The 27,246-nt window shown below is 47.7% G+C and overlaps 1 protein-coding gene across 1 annotated transcript in view; it reads right to left on the bottom strand.

Moving 5' to 3' along the window:
* LAMA5 (laminin subunit alpha 5) overlaps positions 1-27,246 on the bottom strand; it is a 332,936-nt gene that overhangs the window by 37,604 nt on the left and 268,086 nt on the right. Inside the window, exons 58-71 of the mRNA XM_068264501.1 lie at positions 24,270-24,383; positions 22,142-22,321; positions 20,210-20,352; positions 18,783-18,968; positions 18,543-18,679; positions 16,307-16,463; positions 15,091-15,224; positions 11,048-11,210; positions 9,342-9,470; positions 9,094-9,239; positions 6,271-6,403; positions 2,520-2,663; positions 1,057-1,187; positions 274-441 (exon numbers count right to left, since the gene is read on the bottom strand). Of these exons, the coding sequence (XP_068120602.1) occupies positions 274-441; positions 1,057-1,187; positions 2,520-2,663; positions 6,271-6,403; positions 9,094-9,239; positions 9,342-9,470; positions 11,048-11,210; positions 15,091-15,224; positions 16,307-16,463; positions 18,543-18,679; positions 18,783-18,968; positions 20,210-20,352; positions 22,142-22,321; positions 24,270-24,383 (2,065 nt within the window). The remainder of the gene's footprint in view (positions 1-273; positions 442-1,056; positions 1,188-2,519; positions 2,664-6,270; positions 6,404-9,093; positions 9,240-9,341; positions 9,471-11,047; positions 11,211-15,090; positions 15,225-16,306; positions 16,464-18,542; positions 18,680-18,782; positions 18,969-20,209; positions 20,353-22,141; positions 22,322-24,269; positions 24,384-27,246) is intronic.

The following is a 27,246-nucleotide window of genomic DNA, read 5'->3' as shown; positions in this document are numbered from 1 at the left end:
TTCCCATTAAGGAATTTATCTTTACATCACTAGTCAGTAACTTCAGTTTTCCATGCGGTAACAGCCTTAGTGAATTGACACTGAGTTAGAATGTCTGGTAAAATCAGCTGTTTTCTGCATGTGGTAAGGCTTTGAGGCCATTGAGCCCATCCATGTTTATATAGAATGCTGCCTCTAATAACCCATCCTGGGTTACAGTCGCATATAACATGATTACATCAGCAGGCAAATGCCACAGACTCCGCCATAGGCTGTCACAGAGAAATGTCTCACCTCCTCACAAAGACGTTACTTATGCAGCCGCTAATGTTGCTGGGTAACCCAATATCCGTAGAGCCACCGAGGAGTAAATCGCTGCCCTGTTCATCCTGACGCCTCCTTCGGCCGCTTCCCGACAGCTTGCGGCTTCCCTGCAGCTCATCATCCACATAAAGCTTCACTCTGCACAGTAATGGAGGTGATCAGTGATCAGGAAATTTATAAAAAAAAACTTCCCTCATCTGGCACATTCACCCTGCCCTGGAAGGACAGAAATAGGAAAATAACCGGTCCCTGAGGAACAGAGGTAGGAAAGTGACCAGGGACAGAGGTAGGAAAGTGACCAGCCCCTGAGAGATAGAGTTAGGAAAGTGACAGGCCCCAGAGGGACAGAGGAAGATAATTGACTAGACTCTGAGGGACAGATGTAGGAAAGTGACAGGACCCAGAGGGACAGAGGAAGATAAGTGACTAGACTCTGAGGGACAGATGTAGGAAAGTGACAGGACCCAGAGGAACAGAGCAAGATAAGTGACTAGACTCTGAGGGACAGATGTAGGAAAGTGACAGGACCCAGAGGAACAGAGGAAGACCAGCCCCTGAGTAACTAAGGTCAGAAAATGATAGGCCTGAGGAGGAAATGTTCTTGGTGCTCCAAGGAACCTCCTTCCAACATATATAGATCATACAGCACTTCATTAATTGACCTGCCTCCTTTATTAGCTTGAGGTCAATAGTGCAACAACCATCTGCTGCATATTAGACATGTCATGTCACTGTCCACTCTCAGACACTCACTCATTGTTGACGTTGTATAGAGACATGTAGTGGCCTACTCCATCTGTGTAGGTGGATTTGGAGGTGAGTTCTGCGGTGAGGAGCTGCACAGATAGGTGACCATCCTGAACGGACACCTGGCACGATTCTCCCTGGAAAACATACACACAATGGGTTTTATGCAATTACATCCCTTAAAGAATTTCTCCACTCTCGGCTCTGCTGCACGAAGATCTTTCAGTAACCATCAGCTTGGGCCTGAGATCCTGCGGATTACATACCCCATTGGGCCTGAGATCCTGCAGGTTATATACCCTATTGGACCTGAGATCCTGCAGGTTACTTACCCCATTGGGCCTGAGATCCTGCGGGTTACATACCCCATTGGGCCTGAGATCCTGCGGGTTACATACCCCATTAGACCCGAGATCCTGCGGGTTACATACACCATTGGACCCGAGATCCTGCGGGTTACATACCCCATTGGACCTGAGATCCTGCAGGTTACATACCCCATTGGGCCTGAGATCCTGCAGGATATATACACCATTGGACCTGAGATCCTGCGGATTACATACCCCATTGGGCCTGAGATCCTGCGGGATACATACTTAATTGGACCGGATATCCTGCGGGTTACATACCCCATTGATCCTGTGGGTTAAATACCCCATTGGGCCTGAGATCCTGCGGGTAACATACCCCATTGGGCCTGAGATTCTGCGGGTTACATACCCCATTGGGCCTGAGATCCTGTGGGTTACATACCCCATTGGGCCTGAGGTCCTGCGGGTTACATACTCCATTGGAGCCGAGATCCTGCAGGTTACATATCCCATTGGGTCTGAGATTCTGCGGGTTACATACCCCATTGGGCCTGAGATCCTGTGGGTTACATACCCCATTGGGCCTGAGGTCCTGCGGGTTACATACCCCATTGGGCCTGAGGTCCTGCGGGTTACATACCCCATTGGACCCGAGATTCTGCAGGTTACATACCCCATTGGACCTGAGATCCTGCAGGTTACATACCCCATTGGACCTGAGATCCTGCAGGTTACATACCCCATTGGGCCTGAGATCCTGGGGTTACATACTCCATTGGACCTGAGATCCTGCGGGTTACATACCCCATTGATCCTGCGGGTTAAATACCCCATTGGGCCTGAGATCCTGTGGGTTACATACCCCATCGGGCCTGAGATCCTGTGGGTTACATACCCCATTGGTCCTGAGGTCCTGCGGGTTACATACCCCATTGGACCCGAGATCCTGTAGGTTACATACCCCATTGGACCTGAGATCCTGCGGGTTACATTCCCTGCATTGGACATACCCTGCAGGTTACATACCCTATTGGGCCTGAGATCCTGTGGGTTATATACCCCATTGGGCCTGAGATTGTGCGGGTTACATAGCCCATTGGAACCGAGATCCTGCAGGTTACATACCCCATTGGACACGAGATCCTGCGGGATACATACCCCATTGGACTGTCGGTAGAGGAGGCCATTATGCTGGCTGGTCTGGAATCCGAATCCTGCATAGAAGTCTTGCTGGAAGCTCGGCACGCTCTTCAGGTTCATGTTTAGGAAGCCGTGTCCATGGAATTGCACCGTCCTGGCAATCTATTATAAGAAGGGAAACACCAGCTGTGAAATGTGTATATTGGGGAGGAAGGGGCTGAATATGCTACAGTGAGAAGCATGGGGGCACTTGTTATAAAGGGGACAGAGAACACCCCTGTTATCTGTTCCCCTAAATAACATATGCCCCTATATTATATCGGGGGTGCAGAATGGGAGAAAAAGTTATACAAGGGTGTACATGAGGGCACAAGTTATACAAGGAGAGAGAATGTGGGCCCATGTTATACAGGAGGACATGATGAGGGCACATGTTATAAAGGGAGACAGAATGGGAGCACATGTTATAAAGGGGGACAGAATGGGAGCACATGTTATAAAGGGGGACAGAATGAGGGCACGTTATAAGGGGGGGGGGGGGCAGAATGAGGGCACATGTTATAAAGGGAGACAGGATGGGAACACATGTTATAAAGGGGGACAGAATGGCGGCACATGTTATAAAGAGGGACAGAATGGGGGCACATGTTATATAGGGGGGGGGGGGGAGAATGAGGGCACATGTTATAAAGGGAGACAGAATGGGAGCACATGTTATAAAGGGGGACAGAATAAGGGCACGTTATAAAGGGGTGGGGGGGGGGGGCGGGGGGCAGAATAAGGGTACATGTTATAAAGGGAGACAGAATGAGGGCACATGTTATAAAGGGGGGGGGGGGAAGAATGAGGGCACATGTTATAAAGGGAGACAGAATGGAAGCACATGATATAAAGGGGGACAGAATGAGGGCACGTTATAAAGGGGGGGGGGGCAGAATGAGGGCACATGTTATAAAGGGAGACAGAATGAGGGCACATGTTATAAAGGGGGACAGAATGAGGGCACTTGTTATAAAGGGGGACAGAATGGGGGCACATGTTATAATAGAGGCCCTTCTTATACAACAGAGTAACCAAGCAGCTCAGGGTGACCCAAACTACTAGGAATGTATAGGGGGATAAAAGGGACCAAAAAGCCCTCCTACTAAAAAAGCAAAGCTTGGTGTAATTGGCTTCTTAAAGAGACTCTGTAACATTAAAAAGATCCCCTGGGGGGTACTCACCTCGGGTGGGGGAAGCCTCCGGATCCTAATGAGGCTTCCCACGCCGTCCTCTGTCCCACGGGGGTCTCTCCGCAGCCCTCCGAACAGCCGGCGACTGTGCCGACTGTTAGTTTAATATTTACCTTTGCTGGCTCCAGCGGGGGGCGCTGTGGAGGCTTTCCGTTCCGAACTACACGGAAATACCCGATCTCAGTCGGGTCCGCTCTACTGCGCAGGCGCCGGAAACTTGCGCCTGCGCAGTAGAGCAGACCCGACGGCGATCGGGTATTTCCGTGTAGTTCGGAGCCGACAGCCGTCAGAGCGCCTGCGCTGGAGCCAGGAAGGTAAATAATGACGTCACCGCTGCCCGGACTCCACGGAGGGCTGCAGCGAGACCCCTGACGGATGGAGGACGGCGTGGGAAGCCTCATTAGGATCCGGAGGCTTCCCCCACCCGAGGTGAGTACCCCCCAGGGGATCTTTTTATGTTACAGATCCTCTTTAAAACAGAAGGAAATTTGCAATAATTCAGTTATAAATGAACATTTGTGGTTACCCACAATGCACTACCACTAAATATGCAAATTATCCCTTTACGCCCTTGTTAAGTCAAGCAAGCATCCAGAACCGCTGGTGTATAGCAAGCTTATAGCTTTAAGTTTTACACAGCCATATCAAACCCACATGTAGACAGCCTGTTTCGGACTTTTGGTCCTCATCAGTACATGGCAGGGATTGATAAGGCTGTAGGAAATAGGGCTTGGACGGGTACAACAGAGTAACCAAGCAGCTCAGGGTGACCCAAACTACTAGCAATGTGTAGGGGGATAAAAGGGACCAAAAAGCCCTCCTACTAAAAAAGCAAAGCTTGGTGTAATTGCCTTCTTAAAACAGAAGGAAACTTGCTATAATTCAGTTATAAATGATAAGGGATAATTTGCATATTTAGTGGTAGTGCATTGTGGGTAACCACAAATGTTCACTTATAACTGAATTATTGCAAATTTCCTTCTGTTTTAAGAAGGCAATTACACCAAGCTTTGCTTTTTTAGTAGGAGGGCTTTTTGGTCCCTTTTATCCCCCTATACATTCCTAGTAGTTTGGGTCACCCTGAGCTGCTTGGTTACTCTGTTGTACCCGTCCAAGCCCTATTTCCTACAGCCTTATCAATCCCTGCCATGTACTGATGAGGACCAAAAGTCCGAAACAGGCTGTCTACATGTGGGTTTGATATGGCTGTGTAAAACCTAAATCTATAAGCTTGCTGTACACCAGCGGTTCTGGATGCTTGCTTGACTTAACAAGGGCGTAAAGGGATAATTTGCATATTTAGTGGTAGTGCATTGTGGGTAACCACAAATGTTCATTTATAACTGAATTATTGCAAATTTCCTTCTGTTTTAAGAAGGCAAATACACCAAGCTTTGCTTCTTATACAAAGGTGCATAATGGAGACACTTGTAATATAAAGGGACATAACTGGAGGCATTTAATATACCAGAGGACAGAATATGGACAGATTTTACATCGGAGCAGATAATGGGACTGATTCATGAAGCTGCTAAAGCAGCGTGAGCTCCATGACCAGCACTGTAAGCTAAATTCAGGGATGCACACTACGCTCGCTCTTGCAATGTAGCGCACCTTCCTCAGTTATGAGTGTTGCTTACGTAGCAACACACGTTCTCTTAAATGTTGGCCGCTGCTTTGAAGTATCGCCACCATGATACTTAACTAAAGCGGCCGCTACTATAGTAACTATGTTAATTAATATAGAAGTGGCCGCTCTAGTGAAGTATCACGGTCACTATACTTCAAAGCAGCGGCCGGCATTTAAAGGAACGTGTGTAACTAAGGAATATGTAAGCATTGTGCGTAACTAAGGAGGGCACTCTACACTGCAAGATCGAGCGTAGCGCGCAGCCCTGAATTTAGCTTGTGGTGCTGTCATGGAGCTTGTGCTGCTATAGCAGTGCAGCTTCATGAATCGGCCCCAATGAGAGCACTTGTTACACAAAGGGACATATTTGAATAGCAACCATGTCCCTCTAACCTCACTTCACAATATAATTTAGCAGTTTTGCTAGTTTATCAAACACCTTGGTTGATACTAGGATAGGATTATATTCAGGTATATACAGTAAGGAGACGTCACTGCCTTTTATTACTTGTCACTGCTTGTCACTGCCTGTCATTGCTTGTCACTGCCTTTCATTACTTGTCTGCCTGTCACTGCTTGTCGCTGCCTGTCATTACTTGTCACTGTCTGTCACTGCCTTTCATTACTTGTCACTGCCTGTCACTGCCTGTCATTGCTTGTTGCTACCTGTCATTGCTTGTTGCTGCCTGTCACTGCTTGTCGCTGCCTGTCACTGCTTGTCGCTGCCTGTCATTGCTTGTCACTGCCTTTCATTGCTTGTCACTGCCTTTCATTGCTTGTCACTGCCTGTGACTGCCTGTTGCTGCCTGTCATTGCTTGTCACTGCCTTTCATTGCTTGTCACTGCCTGTGACTGCCTGTTGCTGCCTGTCATTGCTTATCACTTCTTGTCACTGTCTGTCACTTACCAGCAGATCCGAGGTGCATCCATAGCTCACTCCTGTCGTATTCATACGTTTTAAGTCCACATATCTGCCCGAAGCTTTCAGTCCCTTCATGCAGCCTCGGATGGACCCTCCACTGGGGAAAATGTCCTTCAAACTGACAAAAAAATGACACCATGCAAACCATTAGACAGTCATCACGGCCATCCATTTTTACTGTATAACTGTGTCACAAACGTGCTTGATAAATAAACGCGGTCCTCCTGTATAACATGGGCCGCAGGTTCAAATATAGTGAATTAAAATTTGGAGTTGCCTGCTGTCGATCTTCTTTTTTTTTGTGCCTGTAGACTTTATAGTTCATGCTTTAAATCCTTAATAGACACTAAAGGAAGTCTTTCCTGTCCAACTGGCTTCCTCGATGGATGTGATGTTGTTTCCCCCGAAACATTTGTTCTGCTTCCAACTGGCACTTTAAACAGTGCCAGTTTCCAAATGAAACAAGAAAAAGATGGCTAAAGACAATAAGCACAAACACCCTCCTCACCCCCAAGAAACTCTCACCCCTCTCCAGCGTACATTCTTATATACTATATATACTCAGGGGCGTCTCACCCACCAGGCAAGTATAGGCGGTTGCCTGGGACGCCATGAGGTGGTGAGGCGCCATGAGGTGGTGAGGCGCATTCCCCCGCCTCTGCTACCGTGACCATGTTTTTTTTTTTTTATATATTATATTACCTCCCGACTCAGTCCCCGGTGCTCGGTACGCTACCATGTGCTCAGCAGCACCTCCACTTCTCCCTAGCCAATAGAGCAATCAATACTGCTCTTCTCTGCCAGGCTCCTTCTTTAAAGCCGTGCCCCTTCTTCTCAGTAGCCACACAGGTAAAGTGTTTCTCCCGTGTGGCCCAGCCTTTAACTCCGCCCCACGCCAGTCAAACCAGGAGCCAGCTTATGCCCCCGACAGTCTGACCCCCCACCTGTGTCACTGGCTGCACACAGACACTGGAGCGAGACAGCCAGGGGACAGATGCAGTCACAGAGAGAAGAATGTGATGTGTCCGTGTTGGAGCCCTGCCCCCGCACAAGACAGCAACACAGCCCGGGAGAAGGGAAGTTTCTGCTCCAGACTCCAGAGATGATAAGCTGCATGCACAGGCAGAAGAGAAGGTATGCAGGCAGGCTACTAAGAACACTTCCTGTCCTGTGTGCAGACTCCCAGTACTGTTATAACTGCTAGAATGTGCCCTGCTCTTTTGATACTAGAGTTTTCTTTGAAAGCTGGTTAGGCTGTAGGCTGGTAAAGCTGTAAACCTGTGCTTTAGTGCTGTGCTGTCTCTCCCTCTCCCCTCTCTGTTCCTCTGCCCCCTCTTCCATCTTATGCTGTCTCTACCCCTCTCTGTTCCTCTGCACTCTCTTCCATCTTATGCTGTCTCTCCCTCTCCCCTCTGTTTATCAGCACCCTCTTCCATCTTATGCTATCTATCCCTCCCCCTCTCTGTTCCTCTACCCCCCTCTTACATCTTATGCTGCCTCTCCCTCTCTACTCTTTCCCTCTGCTCGGTTTACGTGTATTTTCTGGTGAAACGCTTCCGCATTACAATTATTTTCTGACAACGCTGCCCCATTACGATTATTTTCTGGTGAAACGCTGCTGCCCTATGATTAATTTCTGGTGAAATGCTGCTGCAATAAGTGTATTTTCTGGTGAAACGCTGCCACCTTACGAATATTTTCCGGTGAACTGCTGCTGCAATAAGTGTATTTTCTGGTGAAACACTGCCACATTACGATTATTTTCTGGTGAATTACGATTCTGAATTACGATAATTACTATTATTTTCTGATGAAACACTGCCGCATTATGATTATTTTCTGGTGAAACGATGCTGCATTATGATTATTTTCCTGGGGGGGAGGGGCTGGGGGGGGGCGCCACAGGTTTTCTCGCCTGGAGTGACAAAATGACTAGAGGCACCCCTGTATATACTATACTGCAGTAAGGAGGAGTCAGGTGAAGTACACAGGGGATGTACACAGGAGGAGAAGGAGGAGTCAGGGGAAGTACGCAGGGGATGTACATAGGAAGAGGAGAAGTCAGGGAAGAATGCAGGCGACATACATAGAAAGAGGAGGAGTCAGAGGAAGTACACAAGAGGAAGAGTCAGGATGTACACAGGGGAAGTACACAGGAGGAGAAGGTGTCATGGAAGTATGCAGTGGATGTACACAGTAGGCGCTATACGTGTTATTGCCGAAATTCTGTTTTTGTCCCCACTTATTTGCCTGATGAAGCGGGCTGTGTCTGCGAAACGCGTTGCATCCTTTGGGGTGCCTTTAATAAATGTGTTTGTATAAATTCAGACAGTCTTTCGTGTCTGCTTTCCGGAGGTAAGTCCACCACTGCCTCCCAGCTATTTTTAAGACTTTTATCCATTTTTACTCTGCTGGCGCCTCTGTTCATTCTCTACGTTACTGTGTCCACCCTTGGTGGAGGGTGACCCACCCCCTTCTATCCTATCTATAGAGAGTGACATCTTAATCCTGAGTGAGGACAGGTCTAATCTCCTCACCTGCTTATACAGTGGTTGCCTAAGTGGTAACCCACGTTTGTGAGCATATATATCTCACATTTATCATTTCTCAGTTGTTTTAAGCCTTACTACACTATACTGGGCTCTCGGTCTCTCATTTTACAGGAGGAGGAGGAGTCAGGGGAAGTATGCAGGGGATGTACACAGGAAGAGGAGGAGTCGAGGAAGTATGCAGGGGATGTACACAGAAGGAGAAGTCAGGGGACGTAAGCTGGGGATGTACACACGAAGAGGTCCTCTTCTCACTTACCTCTCTGGGAGCTTGTCTGGAGGAAGACCCCCAAGATAAAAGTTTGGAGAGGCCTCTAGATTTCCCTCTTCATACTCCACGGTATACACCATCGTTCTCTCCAGGCGTACAAATATCTTCTTCTTTACACCCACGAAAACTTGGATCTGCAAAGGAAGCCACAGTGTTACCACACCCATCACATATGCCTGCTGCACAGCTACTGGCTTATGCGGGTTGCATTGATCCCCTTGAATGGAAAGTCTTACCGCTTTGGGGCCGGAGCTGCTCACGAGAAGCTGGTTGGGGTCCATCGGCTTGGCCCTCTCCGTACCACTGCCGAAATTGTAATAAAGAGCGAGCTGCCCATCCTGGGCTGCCAAGCATAAAAACTGGTCCTAAGAACGGAAAAGGAAAAAAGCTTCTTAAATTGAATTCCAGTAGTACTGGGTGAGGTTAAAAATAGCACTTGTTAGAACAAACTAACTTAAAATTAATGCGTAATGTCTAAAACTTCCAAAACAGACGGATTATTCTGTGGCTTTACCACTGGGGGGAGCTGGCAGAAGCCATGTTTTCATTCCTGAAGCTTAGAGTAGTGATTTCCTCTACACCCTACGATGCTCCTGGGAGGATGACTTTCAGCTCCACCCTCTAAGCAAGGGTCCAAAATAGTCTAAGTCATGGGTCAAAACGAAGTAGCAACCAAGTCTAAGTGGCGTAACTATGACGAACGGGGGGGAGGCTGCTCCTCACCTTTCTGCAGAGTAGTGCAGTGAAGCAGGTTAATATTTACCTGGTCCAGTGCTGATTTGGGTCTCCGCTGATTTTCCTTGACAGCCACATGCTCTACACCTCTGGCTCTGCATGCATGTCTGTCACACGATCAGAAGCTAGAGATCTGCAGCATATAGAAGGGACCCAGCGCATCGCTGGAGCAGGTAAACACTGCTTCACTGCTCTACTCTGTAAGGACATGGTGTTGAGGGAAAGGTGTGTATGTGTTATACATGTCGCATAGTGGGGAGTGGGACCCATGCTAATTTCTCTGTAGGCCCTGTGGGTTGTTGCTGCACCCCGACTCAAACTGTCAATGTTTTAACCAGAAACTGTCACCAGTGTGCTCCTCTGTATTGGAAGGAGCACTTATCTGATGAAGGGGACCCTCCGTGGCCCGGAAACAATTGTCATGTTGTGCATACAATAAGGAATAAACATCCTGGAATATTGATATTGGTGCGCTAGCCGAACCTGAATTTTTCTGTATTGGAAGGAGGAATACTGTTGCTCTTTTGCTGCTTACAGTAATGCGCATTTGAAACTCTGGAGAGCCACATAAAAAGGCAAGCATTTGGCCTTGTGTGTGACACCTGTGCTCTAAGCGAAGTCTCCTGATGGAAATTCCCATATTGTCTCTATCCAATGAAATATGCTGTTTACTGGTGAGATAATACATCAGTATACCCTGTGACAATAAAGGTACAAAATGAAAGGGAGGGAACCACTACGGTGGTCTTGATAATATGCTTTTCCCAGCGATGATCAGGGAGACTCTATAATGGTATTATCTCAACCTGGTGCGGCTGAATAGGATCTGCTATGACTCTTCGGGTGTCCATACATTACCCGATTTTTGGCATCGATATCCATCTAATTCACTCATAATGATCGAATTTGCCCGATATCGATGTCCCAATACGGCCTCCGATTGATTATTTCGATCTATTTTCATCTGATCAGTCGAAAGGATGGATTAGGCATGCTGCAAATCACAAGCGTAGTGGCTAGCACTCTCACTTCCCCCTAAAAAATTGGCACATGACTATAGACAATAGTTCTGCAGTAGCTCCACCTTGCTGCAGGTATTGCTAGTGTCATTGGTTCTTAACAAGCCAATAGGGTCCTTCCGTGTTTTACAAAATGGCTGACGTCATGTGATCTGTGACATCTCTTGGACTGTGGTCATCTCACTTACCGCTGCATCCAGGTAGAAGATAATGCCGTTGTAGGAAACAAGCCGGACGTCCAATTCAAATCTTTTTAACCCTCCTGACAAGTTCTCCAGGCTGACCTGGGCATATCCAGCCCCATCGAAGTATGAGCCGTCAGTGAGCCAGGCATCTCCAGTAGATTTAGACCTGATTAAAATGAAAAATCTATTAACATGACTAAACATTTGTAACAGTGGCGGACATACGGCCGTGCAGCCGCACGAGGGCCCCTGAAGTTCCGTTTTCTTCAGGGGCCCATTAAGTATTTTTTTTTTTTTATATATTTTTTTTATTATTTTTTTCCCCCGGGGGGCCCCGACTCCTATCCTCCCTCCCTCCCTCCTTCACCTCGGGGGCCCCCCTCCCGGTATGCGCGGCGGGAGAGCGGCAAATCCGGGTCTCCAGGCATCCGCTAGAGGGCTCAGCCGCTTGGTCTCCAATATGTCGACAGAGTTGGAGACATATTGGAGACCAAGCGGCTGGGCCTCTAGCGTCTGCCTGGAGCCCTGAAAAGACTTCCTCCTGTATTTGCCGCTCGCTCTCCCGCCGCGCATATCGAGGTGAGGAAGGAAGGGAGGGAGGGAGGGAGGATAGGAGTCGGGCCCCCCACCCGGATAGCTACTCAAAGGGCTACCTGCCTACCCACCAGGCTACCTAACCACCTACCCACCCGGCTACCTACCCACCCACCAGGCTTCCTACCTACCTACCCACCCGACTACCTAACCACCCACCAGGCTTCCTACCTACCTACCCACCCGGCTACCTACCCACCCACCAGGCTTCCTACCTACCCACCCGGCTACCTACTCACCCACCAGGCTTCCTACCTAACCACCCACCCAGCTACCTACCCACCCACCAGGCTACCTACCCACCCGGCTACCTACCCACCCACCAGGCTACCTACCCACCCGGTTACCTACCTACCTACCCACCCGGCTACCTAACCACCTACCCACCCGACTACCTACCCACCCACCAGGCTACCTACCCACCCGGCTACCTAACCACCTACCCACCCGGCTACCCACCCACCAGGCTTCCTACCTACCCACCCGGCTACCTACCCACCCACCAGGCTTCCTACCTACCTACCCACCTGGCTACTTACCTAACCACCCACCCGGCTACCTACCTACCCACCCGGCTACCTACCTAACCACCCACCCGGCTACCTACCGGGCTAGTTACCAACCCACCCACCAGGCTGCCTACCCACCCACCCGGCTACTCACCCACCAGGCTACCTACCCACCCACCCGGCTACCCACCCACCAGGCTTCCTACCTACCTACCCACCCGGATACCTACCTAACCACCCACCCGGCTACCTACCTACCCACCCGGCTACCTACCTAACCACCCACCCGGATACCTACCGGGCTAGTTACCAACCCACCCACCAGGCTACCTACCCACCAGGCTACCCACCCACCAGGGTACCAACCCACCCACCCACCCACCAGGCTACCGATCCACCCAACCACCCATGGGAGCTGCGCGCCGGATGGAGGCTGGGACAGGAGGTCTGCTGCTGCAGGTGAGTAAATGTTTTTGTTTTTTTATTTATATTAGCAGGTGTATGTTCTGGGCAGGTCTGCCACATGATTGCATGTATTTTCTGCGCAAATCTGCCGACATGATTGCATGTATTTTCTGGGCATATCTGCCGACATGATTGCACGTATTTTCTGGGCATATCTGCCGACATGATTGCACGTATTTTCTGGGCATATCTGCCGACTTGATTGCACGTATTTTCTGGGCATATCTGCCGACTTGATTGCACGTATTTTCTGGGCATATCTGCCGACTTGATTGCACGTATTTTCTGGGCATATCTGCCGACTTGATTGCACGTATTTTCTGGGCATATCTGCCGAAATGATTGCACGTATTTTCTGGGTATATCTGCCGACATGATTGCACGTATTTTCTGGGCATATCTGCCGACATGATGTGTATTTTCTTGAGAAAACCTGCACAATTATGTGAATTTTCTGGGGAAAGGGTCACCAAAATTTGGGCCCACTGTCTTTGCATTGCACTTTTCAAGGGAACCTGAGGTGAGAATAATCTTGAGGCTGCCATATTTCTCTCCTTTTAAGCAATACCAGTTGCCTGGCTGCCGTGCTGGTCCTCTGCCTCTTATTCTTTCAACCATAGACCCTGAACAAGCATGCAGCAGGTCAGGGGTATCTGACAATATTGTCAGAACTGAGAAGATTAGCTGCATGCTTGTTGCTGGTGTAATTCAGTTTATTACTGCAGCCAAATAGATCAGCAGGGCCGCCAGGCAACTAGTATTGTTTAAAAGGAAATAAACCCTCACCCCGGGTTCGCTTTAAGTTACAGTTAGCTCCGCCCTCATCCGGTCATTGCCACGCCCATTTTTTTGCCGCGCCGCTACGCGCCGCAGGTTCTGTCCACTCCTATTTTTTGCCGGTTACGGCCGCGCCCATATATTGGCTAGGGGGCCCACAATTACAATTTTGCACAGGGGCCCACTGCTGGCTGTGTCCGCCACTGATTTGTAATACAGCAAGAAGAGGAGAGGAAAGATATGGGAGAGAAGAGCAGGGTTGGTGTTTGCCCCAGGCAGAAAAGGCAGCAGCTTGGGCCCTCACCTACAGCAGGGGCATCCCATCCTGCCAGAGCCCACTGTCTGTGAGTTGTATGGCCGCTGCTGCCTCCCCGTCACTCACACATATACCTCAGATCAGCGGCAACATGAACAGAGAGGAGAGGGCAGTGACCATGGGGTACATATCAGCTGCGGAAGTGATGTCATTGTACATTTCCTGCATTTGAAGTGGGCCGCACAGTTACTGTGCGCTGCTTTCCTCTCTTCAGGTCACTGCTAATCTGCATGTCTGCGTGTGTTAGCAATGGGAACTGTGGGCAGCAGGATGCTACATACCCCCACTAACACCAATGCCCCATACGGGTGGGGGGACACCTTTGGCTACCCAAACTGGGGGTGGCAACCCATTTTAAGGGGGTGGCTACTTACACTGGGGAGATACCTTGGCTACCCATACTGTAGGTGACTACCTGTACTGGCTACCTACCTATACCGAATGGCTGCTTTTTTTGGCGGGGGGGGGGGGGGGGAGGGGCAACTTTGGCTATCTATTATTATGGGGGAAGTGGCCTCTGACTAAAGGGGGGAGGGACAAGTGAGGAGAGAAAAAAAGGAGAGGGGGGAGATGAGATAGAGGTATGAAGAGAGGGCAGGGAGGAAAGAGGAGTCCTGAGAGGAGTGAGGAGAGGAGAGAGAAAAATGAAGGAGAAGAGGAGGAGAGAGAGAAATTAAAGAGAAGAGATGGGAAAAGAGATGAGCAGAGAGAGAATAAAAAGAGAGAGGAGGAGAGAAGAGAGAGGAGGAGAGAAGAGGGAAAAGAGAGAGAGGAGGAGGAGAGAAGAGGAAGGAGAGGGAGGAGCAGAGAGAGAATACAGAAAAAGAAGGAGGAGAGAGAAGAGGAGGAGAAGAGAGAGAGGAGAGAGAGAGGAGAGAGAGAGGAGAGGAGAGAGAAGAGAGAGAGGAGAACAGTGAGGAGCAGAGAGAGAATACAGAGAAAGAAGGAGGAGACAGAAGAGGAGAAGAGAGAGAGGAGGAGAGAGAGAGAGAGGAGAAGAGGGAGGAGCAGTGAGAAAATAAAGAGAGAGAGGGGGAGAGGAGAAGAGAGAGAAGGAGGAGAGAAGAGGGAGGAGAAGAGAGAGAGGAAGAGAGGAGAAGAGAGAGAAGGAGGAGAGAAGAGGGAGGAGAAGAGAGAGATGAGGAGGAGAAGAGAGAGAGGAGAAGAGGGAGCATCAGAGAGAGAATAAAGAGAGAGAGGAGATGAAGAGAGAGAAGGATGAGAAGAGAGAGAAGGAGGAGAAGAGAGGAGGGGAAGAGAGAGAGGAGGAGAGGAGAAGAGAGAGGAGGAGAGAAGAGGGAGGAGTGGAGAGAGAGGAGGAGAGAAGGAAGAATGGGGAGGCGTGAGGGAATAAGTGTGGGGATGCCCCTTCTGTCAGTAAATACCTGGCACATGGTTTATCCTTAGATGTGTCCACCTGGAATGTCTTCTCGAAGTCATACAAGCTGTTTGGTTTCTCATTGAGGGTGTCCATTTCTATACAGCCTTTGAAGTTTGGATAATCCAGTGATTGGGGTGGCTGAAATGAGATATGTTATAGTTTAGTAAAGGAAATGTGTGTGGAGCCTGGCAGAGCCTGCTGGAACAGAATACGGTTATTAGCTGAGTTATATTTTGTAGATGTGTGTATTATACTGTAGAACAACAGATATTGTACAGTATATGTTACGGCCAGAACCGAAGTGGCCAGACTTCGGGTTCTGGCCGTAACATATACTGTACAATATCTGTTGGCCACAATGCGAAGTGACCGTCTTACTGCAGCCAGTGTCCGAAATGAATGCATCATTCACATGGGGAATTGAGAATTATTCCCCATAAGCTCTAACTGGCTCTCCCATTTTTTTTATGGACAGAATAGTAAATTTGCATTAATTATCAGTGCAGACTATTTTGTACATTTCAAGCTTGTTTTGCAATTTTTGCAGTAAATAAAGAGGAGCTTTAGTGAAAAGGGAAAAAAAGTCAATCAATACATTGCAAAGTGAGAAGTTAGAGAGATAAAGAAATGATTGATAATCGCCATTAAATTTGTTCACATTGTTTGATCCACAATCAGCCTATAGGTCATCATCTTTACTACTGGCAGACAAGAAAAAGCTACACAGCACCGACTGCCATTATCTGTAACCAAAGCCCCTAACAATGTGATAGGCTAAAAGTTTTTTTTTATAGATATACATATGCACAGAGGGAGATATTGGCTGCTTTGTCAGTTAGAAACAGGAACAACAGGAAACTGTCAAGACCTAGGTCCATAAAAGATCATGAAGATCACTCAGTAAGGTGCTGCCCCTTGTGGTGAGATTTGTAGAGCACCCTACATATGGGGCTGCCCCTGTAACACTCAGTAAGGTGCTGCCCCTTGTGGTAAGATTTGTAGAGCACCCTACATATGGGGCTGCCCCTGTAACACTCAGTAAGATGCTGCCCCTTGTGGTGAGATTTGTAGAGCACCCTACATATGGGGCTGTCCCTGTAACACTCAGTAAGGTGCTGCCCCTTGTGGTGAGATTTGTAGAGCACCCTACATATGGGGCTGCCCCTGTAAAACTCCTAGTCGCGAGCTTGATACAAATAATTTGGCACTAGCTCATGTACCCTGAAGCCTGCTGGGTAGCCTCCGACATAGAACACCACGTTCTGGGGGTCCAGGTTCAGCAGACCCTGCTCCCCGCTGGCAGTGCTGTCTCCTTTGATCTCGTGCAGACTGTTGTCCTTTGTCACAAAGATGGACATCTGGCCATACTGTAGGATCCTGTCGGGAGAGAACAGACAGACAAAGGATTAAACATGATTTCCACTACAGAGTCAGGACTGCAAGCCCAAAACACATCGGCTCACAAAACTCTTCTTATATCCATCCAAACTACGTCATCATCATCATCAGGAGTTGTCCTGCTGCAAGGAAATGAAAGGGGAGGAGTTAAACTGCAGCAATGAGATGAGAGGGGAGGCGCAGGAGCTTTCCTGCTGCGAGGAGATGAGAGGGGAGGAGCAGGAGCTGTCCTGCTGTGAGGAGATGAGAGGGCAGGAGCAGGAGCTGTCCCTGCTGCAAGGAGATGAGAGGGGAGGAACAGAAGTTGTCATTTTTTAAAGAGATGAGAGGGGAGGAGCTGGATTGTCCTAGAGCAAGGAAATGAGGGGAGGAGCAGGAGCTGTCCTACTGTAAGGAGATGAGAGGGGAGGGGCTGTAATATCCTGCTGAATGGAGATAAGAGGGGAGGAGCTGGAAGTTCCTGCTTCAAGGAGATAAGGGGAGGAGCTGGAATGTCCTGCTGCGAGGAGATGATAGGAGAGGAGAAGGAGCTGTCCTGCAGCAAGGAGATGAGAGAGATGGAGCTGGAATGCCCTGCTTCAAGGAGATGAGGGGAGGAGCTGGAATGTCCTGCTGCGAGGAGATGATAGGAGAGGAGCAGGAGCTGTCCTGCAGCAAGGAGATGAGAGAGATGGAGCTGGAATGCCCTGCTGCAAGGAGATGAGAGGGGAGGAGTAGGAGCTGTCATGCTAGGAGGAGATGAGAGGGGAGGAGCAGGAGCTGTTCTGCAGCAAGGAGATGAGAGGGGATGAGCAGGAGCTGTCCAGCAGCAAGGAGATGAGAGGGGAGGAGTTGTAATATCCTGTTGAATGGAGATGAGAGGGTAAGAGCTGGAATGTCCTGCTGAAAGAAGATAAGAGGGGAGGAGCTGGAAGTTCCTGCTTCAAGGAGATGAGGGGAGGAGCTGGAATGTCCTGCTGCGAGGAGATGATAAAGGAGAAGCAGGAGCTGTCCTGCAGCAAGGAGATGAGAGAGATGGAGCTGAAATGCCCTGCGGCAAGGAGATGAGAGGGGAGGAGCAGGAGCTGACCAGCAGCAAGGAGATGAGAGGGGAGAAGCTGGAATGTCCTGCTGTGAGGAGATGAGAGGGGAGGAGCAGGAGCTGTCCAGCAGCAAGGAGATGAGATGGGAGAAGCTGAAATGTCCTGCTGAAAGGAGATGAGAGGGGATGAGCTGGAATGTCCTGCTGCAAGGAGATGAGAGGGGGGGGGGGGAGTAGGAGCTGTTGTGCAGCAAGGAAATGAGAGGGAAGGAGCAGGAGCTGTCCAGCAGCAAGGAGATGAGAGGGGAGGAGCTGAAATGTCCTGCTAAAAGGAGATGAGAGGGGAGGAGCTGGAATGTCCTGCTGCAAGGAGATGAGACAGGAGGAGTAGGAGCTGTTCTGCAGCAATGAAATGAGAGGGAAGGAGCAGCAGCTGTCCTGCTGTGAGGAGATGAGAGGGGATGAGCAGGAGCTGTCCAGCACCAAGGAGATGAGAGGGGAGAAGGTGAAATGTCCTGCTGAAAGGAGATAAGCTGGAATGTCCTGCTGCAAGCAGATGAGAGTGGAGGAGGTGAGAGGGGAGGAGCTGGAATATCCTGCTGCAGGGAGATGAGAGGGGAAGAGCTGGAATGTCCTGCTGCAAGGAGTCGAGATGGAATGTCCTGCTGCAAGGAGATGAGAGGAGCTGGAATGTCCTGCTGCAAGGTGATGAGAAGGGATGAGCTGCTGAAAGGAGTCGAGCTGGAATGTCCTGCTGCAAGGAGATGAGAGGGGAGGAGCTGAAATGTCCCGCTGCAAGGAAATGTAGGGGAGGAAGTGCAGGAACTCTCTCAAGGAAACCTGCAACAGGAACTGCAACAGAAGTAAACCACAGATTATTCAACTTACCAGTTGAAGAGATGGTGTCAGGCGACATCTACATTCCCTACAGACTATCAACTAAAATGATTACTTAATGAAAATCAATTGGGCTGGAATTTCACTTAAACAAATATATACACCGCTGATATTGTCACCTGAAAAAGAGGACTGCTCACCTTTCTATGACCACAGTGACAAACTGCTCTTTGATGTCCTCGTTAGCTGTCAAGACAGTGTGTTCCTGGTTCCCCAGCCGGTAGATGCACTGCAGCCTATTTCCCCTCAGGACCAGCCCAAAGTAATCTCCCTTACCCTGTGAAGCAAACAGGAGCGCTGTTACTGAGGAATCAGCAATGGGATAGTACATTTTAGCAATTAACCAGGGCTGTTTACTAAAGGACACACTGCATACTTACATCTTTATTTCCCAGGAACATCACGAAACGCGTCTGCTCATATTCAGCCTGGCGCTTCTTCTTCATCAGTGGTGTCGGGTTTTGGATGTGCAGCTTCAGAGAGATGTAGGCCGCCAGGTCGTGCAGGTTGCTCGGCGTACGCAGCTGAACCCCAGAACTGCCATTAAACTTCACTGGAACTTTAACCTGGAGGACAGACACAGGCATGTCACCGGGAGATACAAGCAGGGGCATAAGAGTGGGTATCATAACCTTCACACCCATAAGAAATGTAGCCACAAAAACACCTGATCTGAAGGATAGACCCCTTTATCTGAGGGAGTGAAGTAGTAGTTGGGGCCCCCTTACAGCTCTGGGGCCCCCTGCAGGCATAGGGGCTTCTCCCCTGTAGCTAAGAGATTTGCTGGGGTTGTTTTCCTAGAATTAGTGCTTTAACTGAACTAAGTATACCACGCTGGCACTGTGTGCTATTGTGATGTGCATTCCTTCATTTACTACAGTTCTTTCTCTGATGTTCCTGCATCTTCCTCCTCCTGTCACCATGTGGGGTTTTTATAGAAGTTAGAAGATACCAGCTGTGTGTTGTAGTATGGTGAGAGGACGCTCTCACAAACTGTCAGGAGGGTCTATGACTATTCTCATTGGAGGGAGGCCTGGAGCACTATGATAAATCACAAACCCAAACACAGCCAAACCACCAGACACCCAATCACTACTTGGATTGCATGTTGGATGGGAACTGAGTGTTTTTTACACTTTGATGTGAACCCAAGGTGAGAGTGATTTGGAGGCTGCCATATTTATTTCCTTTTAAGCAATACCAGTTACCTGGCTATCCTGCTGATTATCTGCCTCTAATACATTTAGCCATAGACCCTGAACAAGCATGCAGCAGATCAGGTGTTTCTGGCAATAATGTTGTAAGAGGTCAGTTCTCTGAAAACAGTATTCCAGAGATATCCTTTATTCATAGACATATCCTGGGAATTAATTGTCAGGAGAAAGTAATGCAGCGTCAGGAGGAAGTCCTTCCTCTTTGACCTTTGAAGAATCGATTATTGCCCTTTAATGCGATGGATGGATTACATAACCAACAGTGATGAACAGGAGCTCAGCTCTCATTAGATCTACTTAATGCTGGGAATACACGGTTCGTTTTTGAGGTGATTAGATGGTTCGCTAGATAATTTCCGACATGTCCGATCTCCCTTTCGATCCTTTCAGTGCTCGATTTCTGATAGAAGTGAATGGAAAAAGATAAGAAAAACGAGCGGAAAAGAATCGACTGCAGAATCGATCGAGCGGAGAATCGAGCGCCAAAAACAAAATGTGTATTCCCAGCATATGTCTCTGTAACTTCTCAGACATGAGACATGTAGTTTATGCTGCAGACTAGCTCCCACCCCTGGCCATGGCCGTCCCCTCACCTTGCTGGCTGCGTCTCTGGCCTGAGAGATCAGCTGGCGGATTCGCTGGATGCTGTCCGAGATGCTGCCGTTCTGTCCCTGTCGGCTCTCCAGCTTGTTGAGTTTATCCAGGAGGAGTGGAATGGTGTTCTCCAGGCTGGACACTACACACGGAACACAAGGAGACAAGAACCACATTTATTTCTTTCTGCACCCACATAGACATATCACTCCGACTTCTTCACAAAACCTACCTAACCACCATGAGACTCCACATGCTAGATCATACAATCTCTGAAATGTGCTTCACAGGATGCCACGCTGGCGGCACTCTGACACATATATTCTGGGCTTGCCTAAGTGTCCACGCTCTGGTCTAAAATAAATATTCTACTTACCAGGGTCGTTAAAGTGTACCTGTAGCAAAATAAAAGTGTCCCTATGAGGTACTCACCTCAGAAGGGGGTAGCCTCTGGATCTTAAAGAGGCTTCCCCCCGCCCGAGAGCTTGGACCCCTAAAATTCAGCTTGTCGGCGCCATGCATGGTAGCTCCGTTCCGCTCAGCTTTTTTCAGGAAAACTCTGGGCTAGATAGGATCTACGCCACTACGCAGGTGTGGGTCGTCTGCACCCCACTACGCCCCACTAAGCAGGTGCGGGTCGTCTGCACCTGTGCAGTAGCACAGTCTAAATTGACTGCAATTTTCACCAGAGCCTGAGTGGGACAGAGCTAACGCGCATACTGATCACAAAATCAATCATTTTCTCGATTGGAAATGCTAGAAATGATTGAGTGATGGGAAATGTCCCAGGGATATAACAGGAAAAATGTATGGTGTGTAGTGGGCATTAGGGCCCGCATTCATGTAGGTAAATGTATTCATTATCCTGCATTCGGATGCAATCATATTAGTGACAATGCTTGTTTGTATGCGGGAGGGTCACATATTGAGTGTATAAAATAAGAACATGCTAAATATATGGGTGAAGTCACAGATGGTACAGTATACATACATGCATGTGTGTCATTTCTATGTTTTTAACTCAGCTTATCTCCATACATGGAGGCTTTTACCGCAGAGCAAGATGGCTAATGAATTAAGTGTTCTATCTTCCTGGCAAGCCTGTGAATAAGACACTGTAATTTAGCACCTGACTGGCTGTAAATAAAATGCTGTAACCTAGCACCTGATTGGCTGCGAATATAAGACACTGTGATCTAGTACATGATTGGCTGTGAATATAAGACACTGTGATCTAGCACCTGATTGGCTGTGAATATTATGCTAGGTACACACCATACAATTTTCTGGCAAATTTACCTGCAAGATTGATTATTTCCGACATGTCCCATCTGAATTTCGATTGATTTTTTGATTTTCCAATCTTTTTTTGATCATAGAACTGAACGAAAATCGATTGGAAAATTGAAAAAGCGGTCCAAAATCAGATTGGACATGTTGGAAATGGTTGATCTGGCAGGTGAATCTGCCAAATAATTGTATGGTGTGTACCTAGCATAAGACACTGTGATCTAGCACCTGATTGGCTGTGAGTAAGACACTGTGAATAAGACACTGTAATTTAGCACCTGATTGGCTGTGAATAAAACACTGTAATCTAGCACCTGATTGGCTGTGAATAAGACACTATAATCTAGCCCCTGATTGGCTGTGAATAAGACACTGTAATTTAGCACCTGACTGGCTGTGAATATAAGATACTGTAATTTAGCACCTGATTGGCTGTGAATAAGACACTAATCTAGCACCTGATTCACCATGAATAAGACACTGTAATTTAGCACCTGAGTGGCTGTGAATAAGACACTGTCATCTAGCACCTGATAGGCTGTAAATAAAACTTGCTAATCTAGCAGCTGATTGGCTGTGCATAAAACAGTATAATCTAGCACTCGATTGGCTGATGTAGAGAGAGTGGGAATGCTGCTGACCTGAAGACGTTGCCTCTTGGACGGCCTTGTTGACGTCCTCGTTGCGCATGTTCCCGTACTTCTTCTTCCACTGCTCCAGATTCTTCTTAATGTCCGTCAGCGTGGCCTCCACCTTGCCGGCGGTGCTGTTTGCCTCGGCAGATTTGGTCATGGTGCGAGCCAAGTCATCCGACACATTATCTGTGACACAAAGAAAAACACGGCCATTCCCACCTGTGCAACACAAAGTCTACCCCGGAGAAGCTGCTGGGGCTGTAACTACACCACCAACAGGGGAACAATTACAGCAAACCTGATGAGAAAAACAATGGCATCTATAGTCCTAATGCTAAATAGGACTTTCCAGGAATAACATTGTCTTATTTTGTTTTACAATGTTAAAAATCAAACTTTCAAGGAAACCAGTAGGGAATAAATTGCCCAATTTAAGGTACTTACCTAGGTAGAAAGGAACCTGTGGATAATCCAGAGGCCTCCCCTGTCCTGCTCTTCCTCGCCATTCTTCCACTGTCCCCTCCACAAAACCATTGACAAGCGCAGTAGTACAGACCCACTCGGGCTTCAGCAGAAAAAGCCGAGCCTGATCTGGGCCGTGCTACTGTGCATGTGCCTGTGAACCCAACTGGGATCGGGTTTTTCTACCAGGGCAGGTCAGTGCTCTCTGCGGAAAAGAAGATGGCTCCCACGTGGGTGCTCAGTTGACTTTAAAGTGAACCCGAGTCAAATCTAAGGTCAAAAAACAGATACTTACCTAAGAAGAGGGAAGCCTCTGGATCCTGCAGATGCTTCCCACGTCCTCCTCACGCCTACCATTACTGCCCCGGAACTTCCTGAAGATTACAACCACGCTCATCTTCATGTAAGAGCGCAGTCGTACTGCATAGTAGCATGAAGCCGCACGAGCAGCTCTGACTTACTGCACAGGCATAGCTGTACTTACACAGGGGCAGTATTGCCAAGCCTGTGCATGTAGAGGAGCGCGGTCGTGATCAGAAAGCCGACAAGCCCCTATCAGATTTATTTCTGGGATACATGGGCTTCCCTCTACCTAGTTAAGAAAGTTTTTTAACCTTAGGTTTGCCTCGGGTACAGTTTAAGGACCTGAACCTATAAGGCTTATCCGCATGCGCACAGAATGCTAATCCCGCACATCACAGGTGATGTGCTGGAGATGTGGACAGGGGGATGGAGGTATGTTACATATGTGGTGGCTATGCCCGATAGTTAGAAAATTCTGGGATGACATCATCCTCCTGGCGGAGAGATTGCTAAAAGAAAAGTTTGAACTGTCACCGAATGAAGCAATCCTTAGTTACACAGCTAAAAAAGAAAGCCTTGGATGCTCCTTGATTAAAGAATATGGCACGATAGTTGCTAAAAGCATTATAGCTAATAATTGGAAAAATCCGGCCAGGTTAGATATAGGAGAATGGCTTGCTAGGATGGATGAATTGTGTAAAAATAAGGAACTGGGTAGGGCGGCTGGAGTAGAAGAAATATGGAGAAGCCTTACAGCTAATCTCAGCTAGGCTTTCCTTTGGGGAGGGCCGGAGCTGAGAGTTGAGAGTTGTTGGTGAGGGATGTTTGGGCTGGAGGGATGTGGTGTTGTTTGGTGGTGGAGGGAGGTGGTGGGCTCCTGGGAAGGGGCGGATGGTGGGATGATTGTGATGGGCTCGTCTGGGGTTGCTTGAGGTTGTTGGATGTCTTTGCAAGGTATAAGTGGCCTCTAAAGAGAGAGGCTGGAGATATGAGAGGAGTAAATGTAGGTTGTTGTTGGTGTAAATGTTTACTAGAAGAATAACTGGATAACTGACTCAGCAACAGTGATTTAACGGTGAGGAATAAGGGCTTAAGGGTGAAGAAAGTCACTGATATGCATATTTAACTCTTGCTAAACTATGATGAATAAACTATGATGATCACACATTTCAGTTTAGGGGTATGGCAAGAAAAGAAACTGCTAACGCCCCAAGTAACTGATTACTCATGAATTTGGGTCTGTGTGCTGAGTTTAAAAAAGAAAAAAAAAAAAAAAAAAAAAAGAATGCTAATCCCATACTGGTCACTTCAGTTGGGGGAGGGGATCTTTAATCTTTGGCTGCAATGATAATTCTTTAGATAGTCCTACCTCGTGTCATGCTGAGTTTCTCCATGACAGACCTCAGATCAGATTCAAGCTTCTCCTTCCTTGTCTTGCTATCCTCCAGCTTCTTCTTGGCCTGCTGCAGCTTCTTCTGGACATCTGTGGAGAAATGGAGGTCAGTCTGACTCTACAGACCCGTCCCTGCATCAATCCTTCCAACCATAATTCACTCAGGCAACATTTTACCGACCCAGCAAAAATATCAGCATGACCCACCCCATAACTATTCTGCATATGCCCCACCTACTGCAGAGGAGAACAATGATGGGATCAGGGTTTGTGCCGTAGGATGTAAATCTATTAATGTCAAGCATGGAGAGGGCCTGTTTATCCACCTGGACCAAGAAACCTATGAAATGCCATCAATAGATCAATTATATTCTTGTGATTGGGATTGCAGGTGAGGACTAGCTCCCTAAATACCACCAAAATTAAAGCTGAGATTCCACCAATCTTGAGCTTAGCACACACGCTAGATTTTTTGGGTCATTTGTGTGTGTCGGTTGTGATGGAAAACACTGGAAGTGCTTGGCTGGCCACTACTGTAATTACTGCTTTAAAGTACAGCAATACATCTGCTCTTCCATGGACAGGATTGGATGCTCGGCAGGCCACTCATCTGTATACCACTTGGAAAACATGTCACCTGAACCAGTCATGAAAGTTTGCTATGGGTGACCTTTATCCCAGGTGTGTACCAGGCCTTGAGATCACCTTCTCTAAGAAGAATGAAAACCTCTCTACTACTAAACATGCTAAACCAGCACCTTTCTCACACCTATTGTGTGCGATGATGGGGCTACATTCAAAATAACAGCTTTTAACTGAAATATACTACAAAAATGTCTGTCCAAAACGCACAGGCAATATGGTATAATCTCCAGAATCACTTCAGCACTCGTGGATTCTCAAGTCTGTGTTCCACCACCACACCAACAGAAAAGCAGGCTTACCAGAACCATGTGAAAAAGAGAAAAGAAAAAAACATTTACAGTAGAGTCACAGTTATCTGGCACCCACAGAGGGATAAGCTGATGCCAGGTAAGTGTGCTTTATGGTTGTTTGAGACTCAATGTTAAAAATAGGCCTATTTAATACAGTACAATACCCCACTCAATATACATACCACAAACTCTGTATTAAATGTTAAAATGCATAAACAAACCGAATGGGAGTACAGGTAATATTTGTTCACAAACTATGTCCCAACAGGGGACCTAACCTATATGTACAAAGTAAGTGACGTAAGGAGTCACTGGTCAATCAGCTGGATTGTAGTCTTGTAAGCCAGTAATCAAAAGGTCTCCAAATAACATATATACAAGTATGGGGAGAGACTTGACACAAGTATCATTATCAGTCTCACTTTAGTACTTATACACATATATATGCAAGAAAGAAAGAAAAGTATGTTGCTGTAAGGTGAGAGGTCTTTGCCGATTCCCCCCAGTGCTGGCAAACAGTCAGAGGATACTGGGGTGTAGCTAGTCCCACCACGGCAGAGTACTGTTAAAAGTGATTGCAAAAGCACATGGCAAATAGGAGTATGGTTAAATAACTGTGGTGGAGGCTAAGTGTGAGACTGCCATCAATCACAGAGAGACCTATATGCTCCTACACAGTAGTATTATAGCCATGAAAAAATGCCTTCACAGAAGGTATAGAGCTGGGGTAGAAATGGGTGATATATACAATTTACAGTGCTAGTGTCATTCGACACTGCGGGCACTAAGAGCACACTCCACAGCCAACCAGGATTGCTGAAAGACTGTTTACTGTTCTGTTTACACACTGGCTTGAGCCAGGATTCTCACCTTGGGCAAAGGCTCCAATCCTACCCAAGCAATGTTGGCCCAAGTTATAATGTCTCAAAGGGTTTAACACTCAAAATGACACCATCCTATGAATCACAAGCAAGCCTTTTCTTCATACAGTTCCCAAACATGCAAGGTGTAATGAAGCAAGTCATAAAAGCAATAAAATCACTTCTAAAAGTATACCATTTAAACCGTAAGTTTTATTTGCTGAGTGCAGTACTTAAAACTTTCACTTACATAGAGGCCCTTATGACAGGGACCTGGAACGTGAATGTGCATAAAATTTCAAATGACACCACCAACGGTGGAGTGGATATCGGTATAGTGGTGGTGTCTATTGACCTCATTATGCCTTGGATGTTTTAGAACAGTATGAAGGAAAGTCAGAGTGAGTGGTCGGCGCTCAAGATGAAGGGTACTGTTAAATCTTTATTGCTGCATGTAAAACACTCCGTTTCGAGACAATGAAGTGTCTCTTTCTCAAGGACAACAATTGCCAAACAGTTGTTCATGCAGTGGATAGAGCTGGATGTGCATCCTCTGGTGTCTGCTGCAGACACAAAGTGATGCACTATACATTGGTTGCCCAGCAGACAATGGTCTGAGCAACCAGGAACCATTGGGCCATACCCTATGGTGTGCATCACCCCCTCTACCCTATTTGATCTATATAGTATGAAGAAAAGGCTGGACTTGTGATTCATGGAGTGGTGTCATGTTGACTGTTAAAACTTTGAGACCTCAATAGCTTGGGTCTACATGATTCTGGTAAGCCTGCTTTTCATTCGCTGTGGTGGTGGAACATAGACTGGAGAATCTTCTAGCGCTTACAGAGATTTCCGGAAGGTCTTTATGTGAGGACTGCACTTTAACTGCTACTGTCTTATTTGTAGTGATTTTGTGCTTATATATACCATTCACAATACAATCCCATCTGCTTGGAAACTGAGGACCAACAGAGAAAGCAGCCCGTTCTAAAGAGGGAACTATTTCCAAGTGAGTAAAGTACAACAATATCAGATCTGTAAATCAACAAACCAGCCTTCATCTAAGAGATAATCAAGTGGAACACCCATAGCCAAAGGTGGGGTGGGGGTCTATGTGGCCTTAGCAGCTGCCTGTGGAGTGCAACTCTAGAGCCTACA

Source organism: Hyperolius riggenbachi, chromosome 12 (assembly GCF_040937935.1).
Source record: "Hyperolius riggenbachi isolate aHypRig1 chromosome 12, aHypRig1.pri, whole genome shotgun sequence".
Taxonomy (NCBI): domain Eukaryota; kingdom Metazoa; phylum Chordata; class Amphibia; order Anura; family Hyperoliidae; genus Hyperolius; species Hyperolius riggenbachi.
The sequence above is the reverse complement of the archived record's forward strand: the minus strand, read 5'-3'. Positions and strand labels throughout refer to the sequence as shown.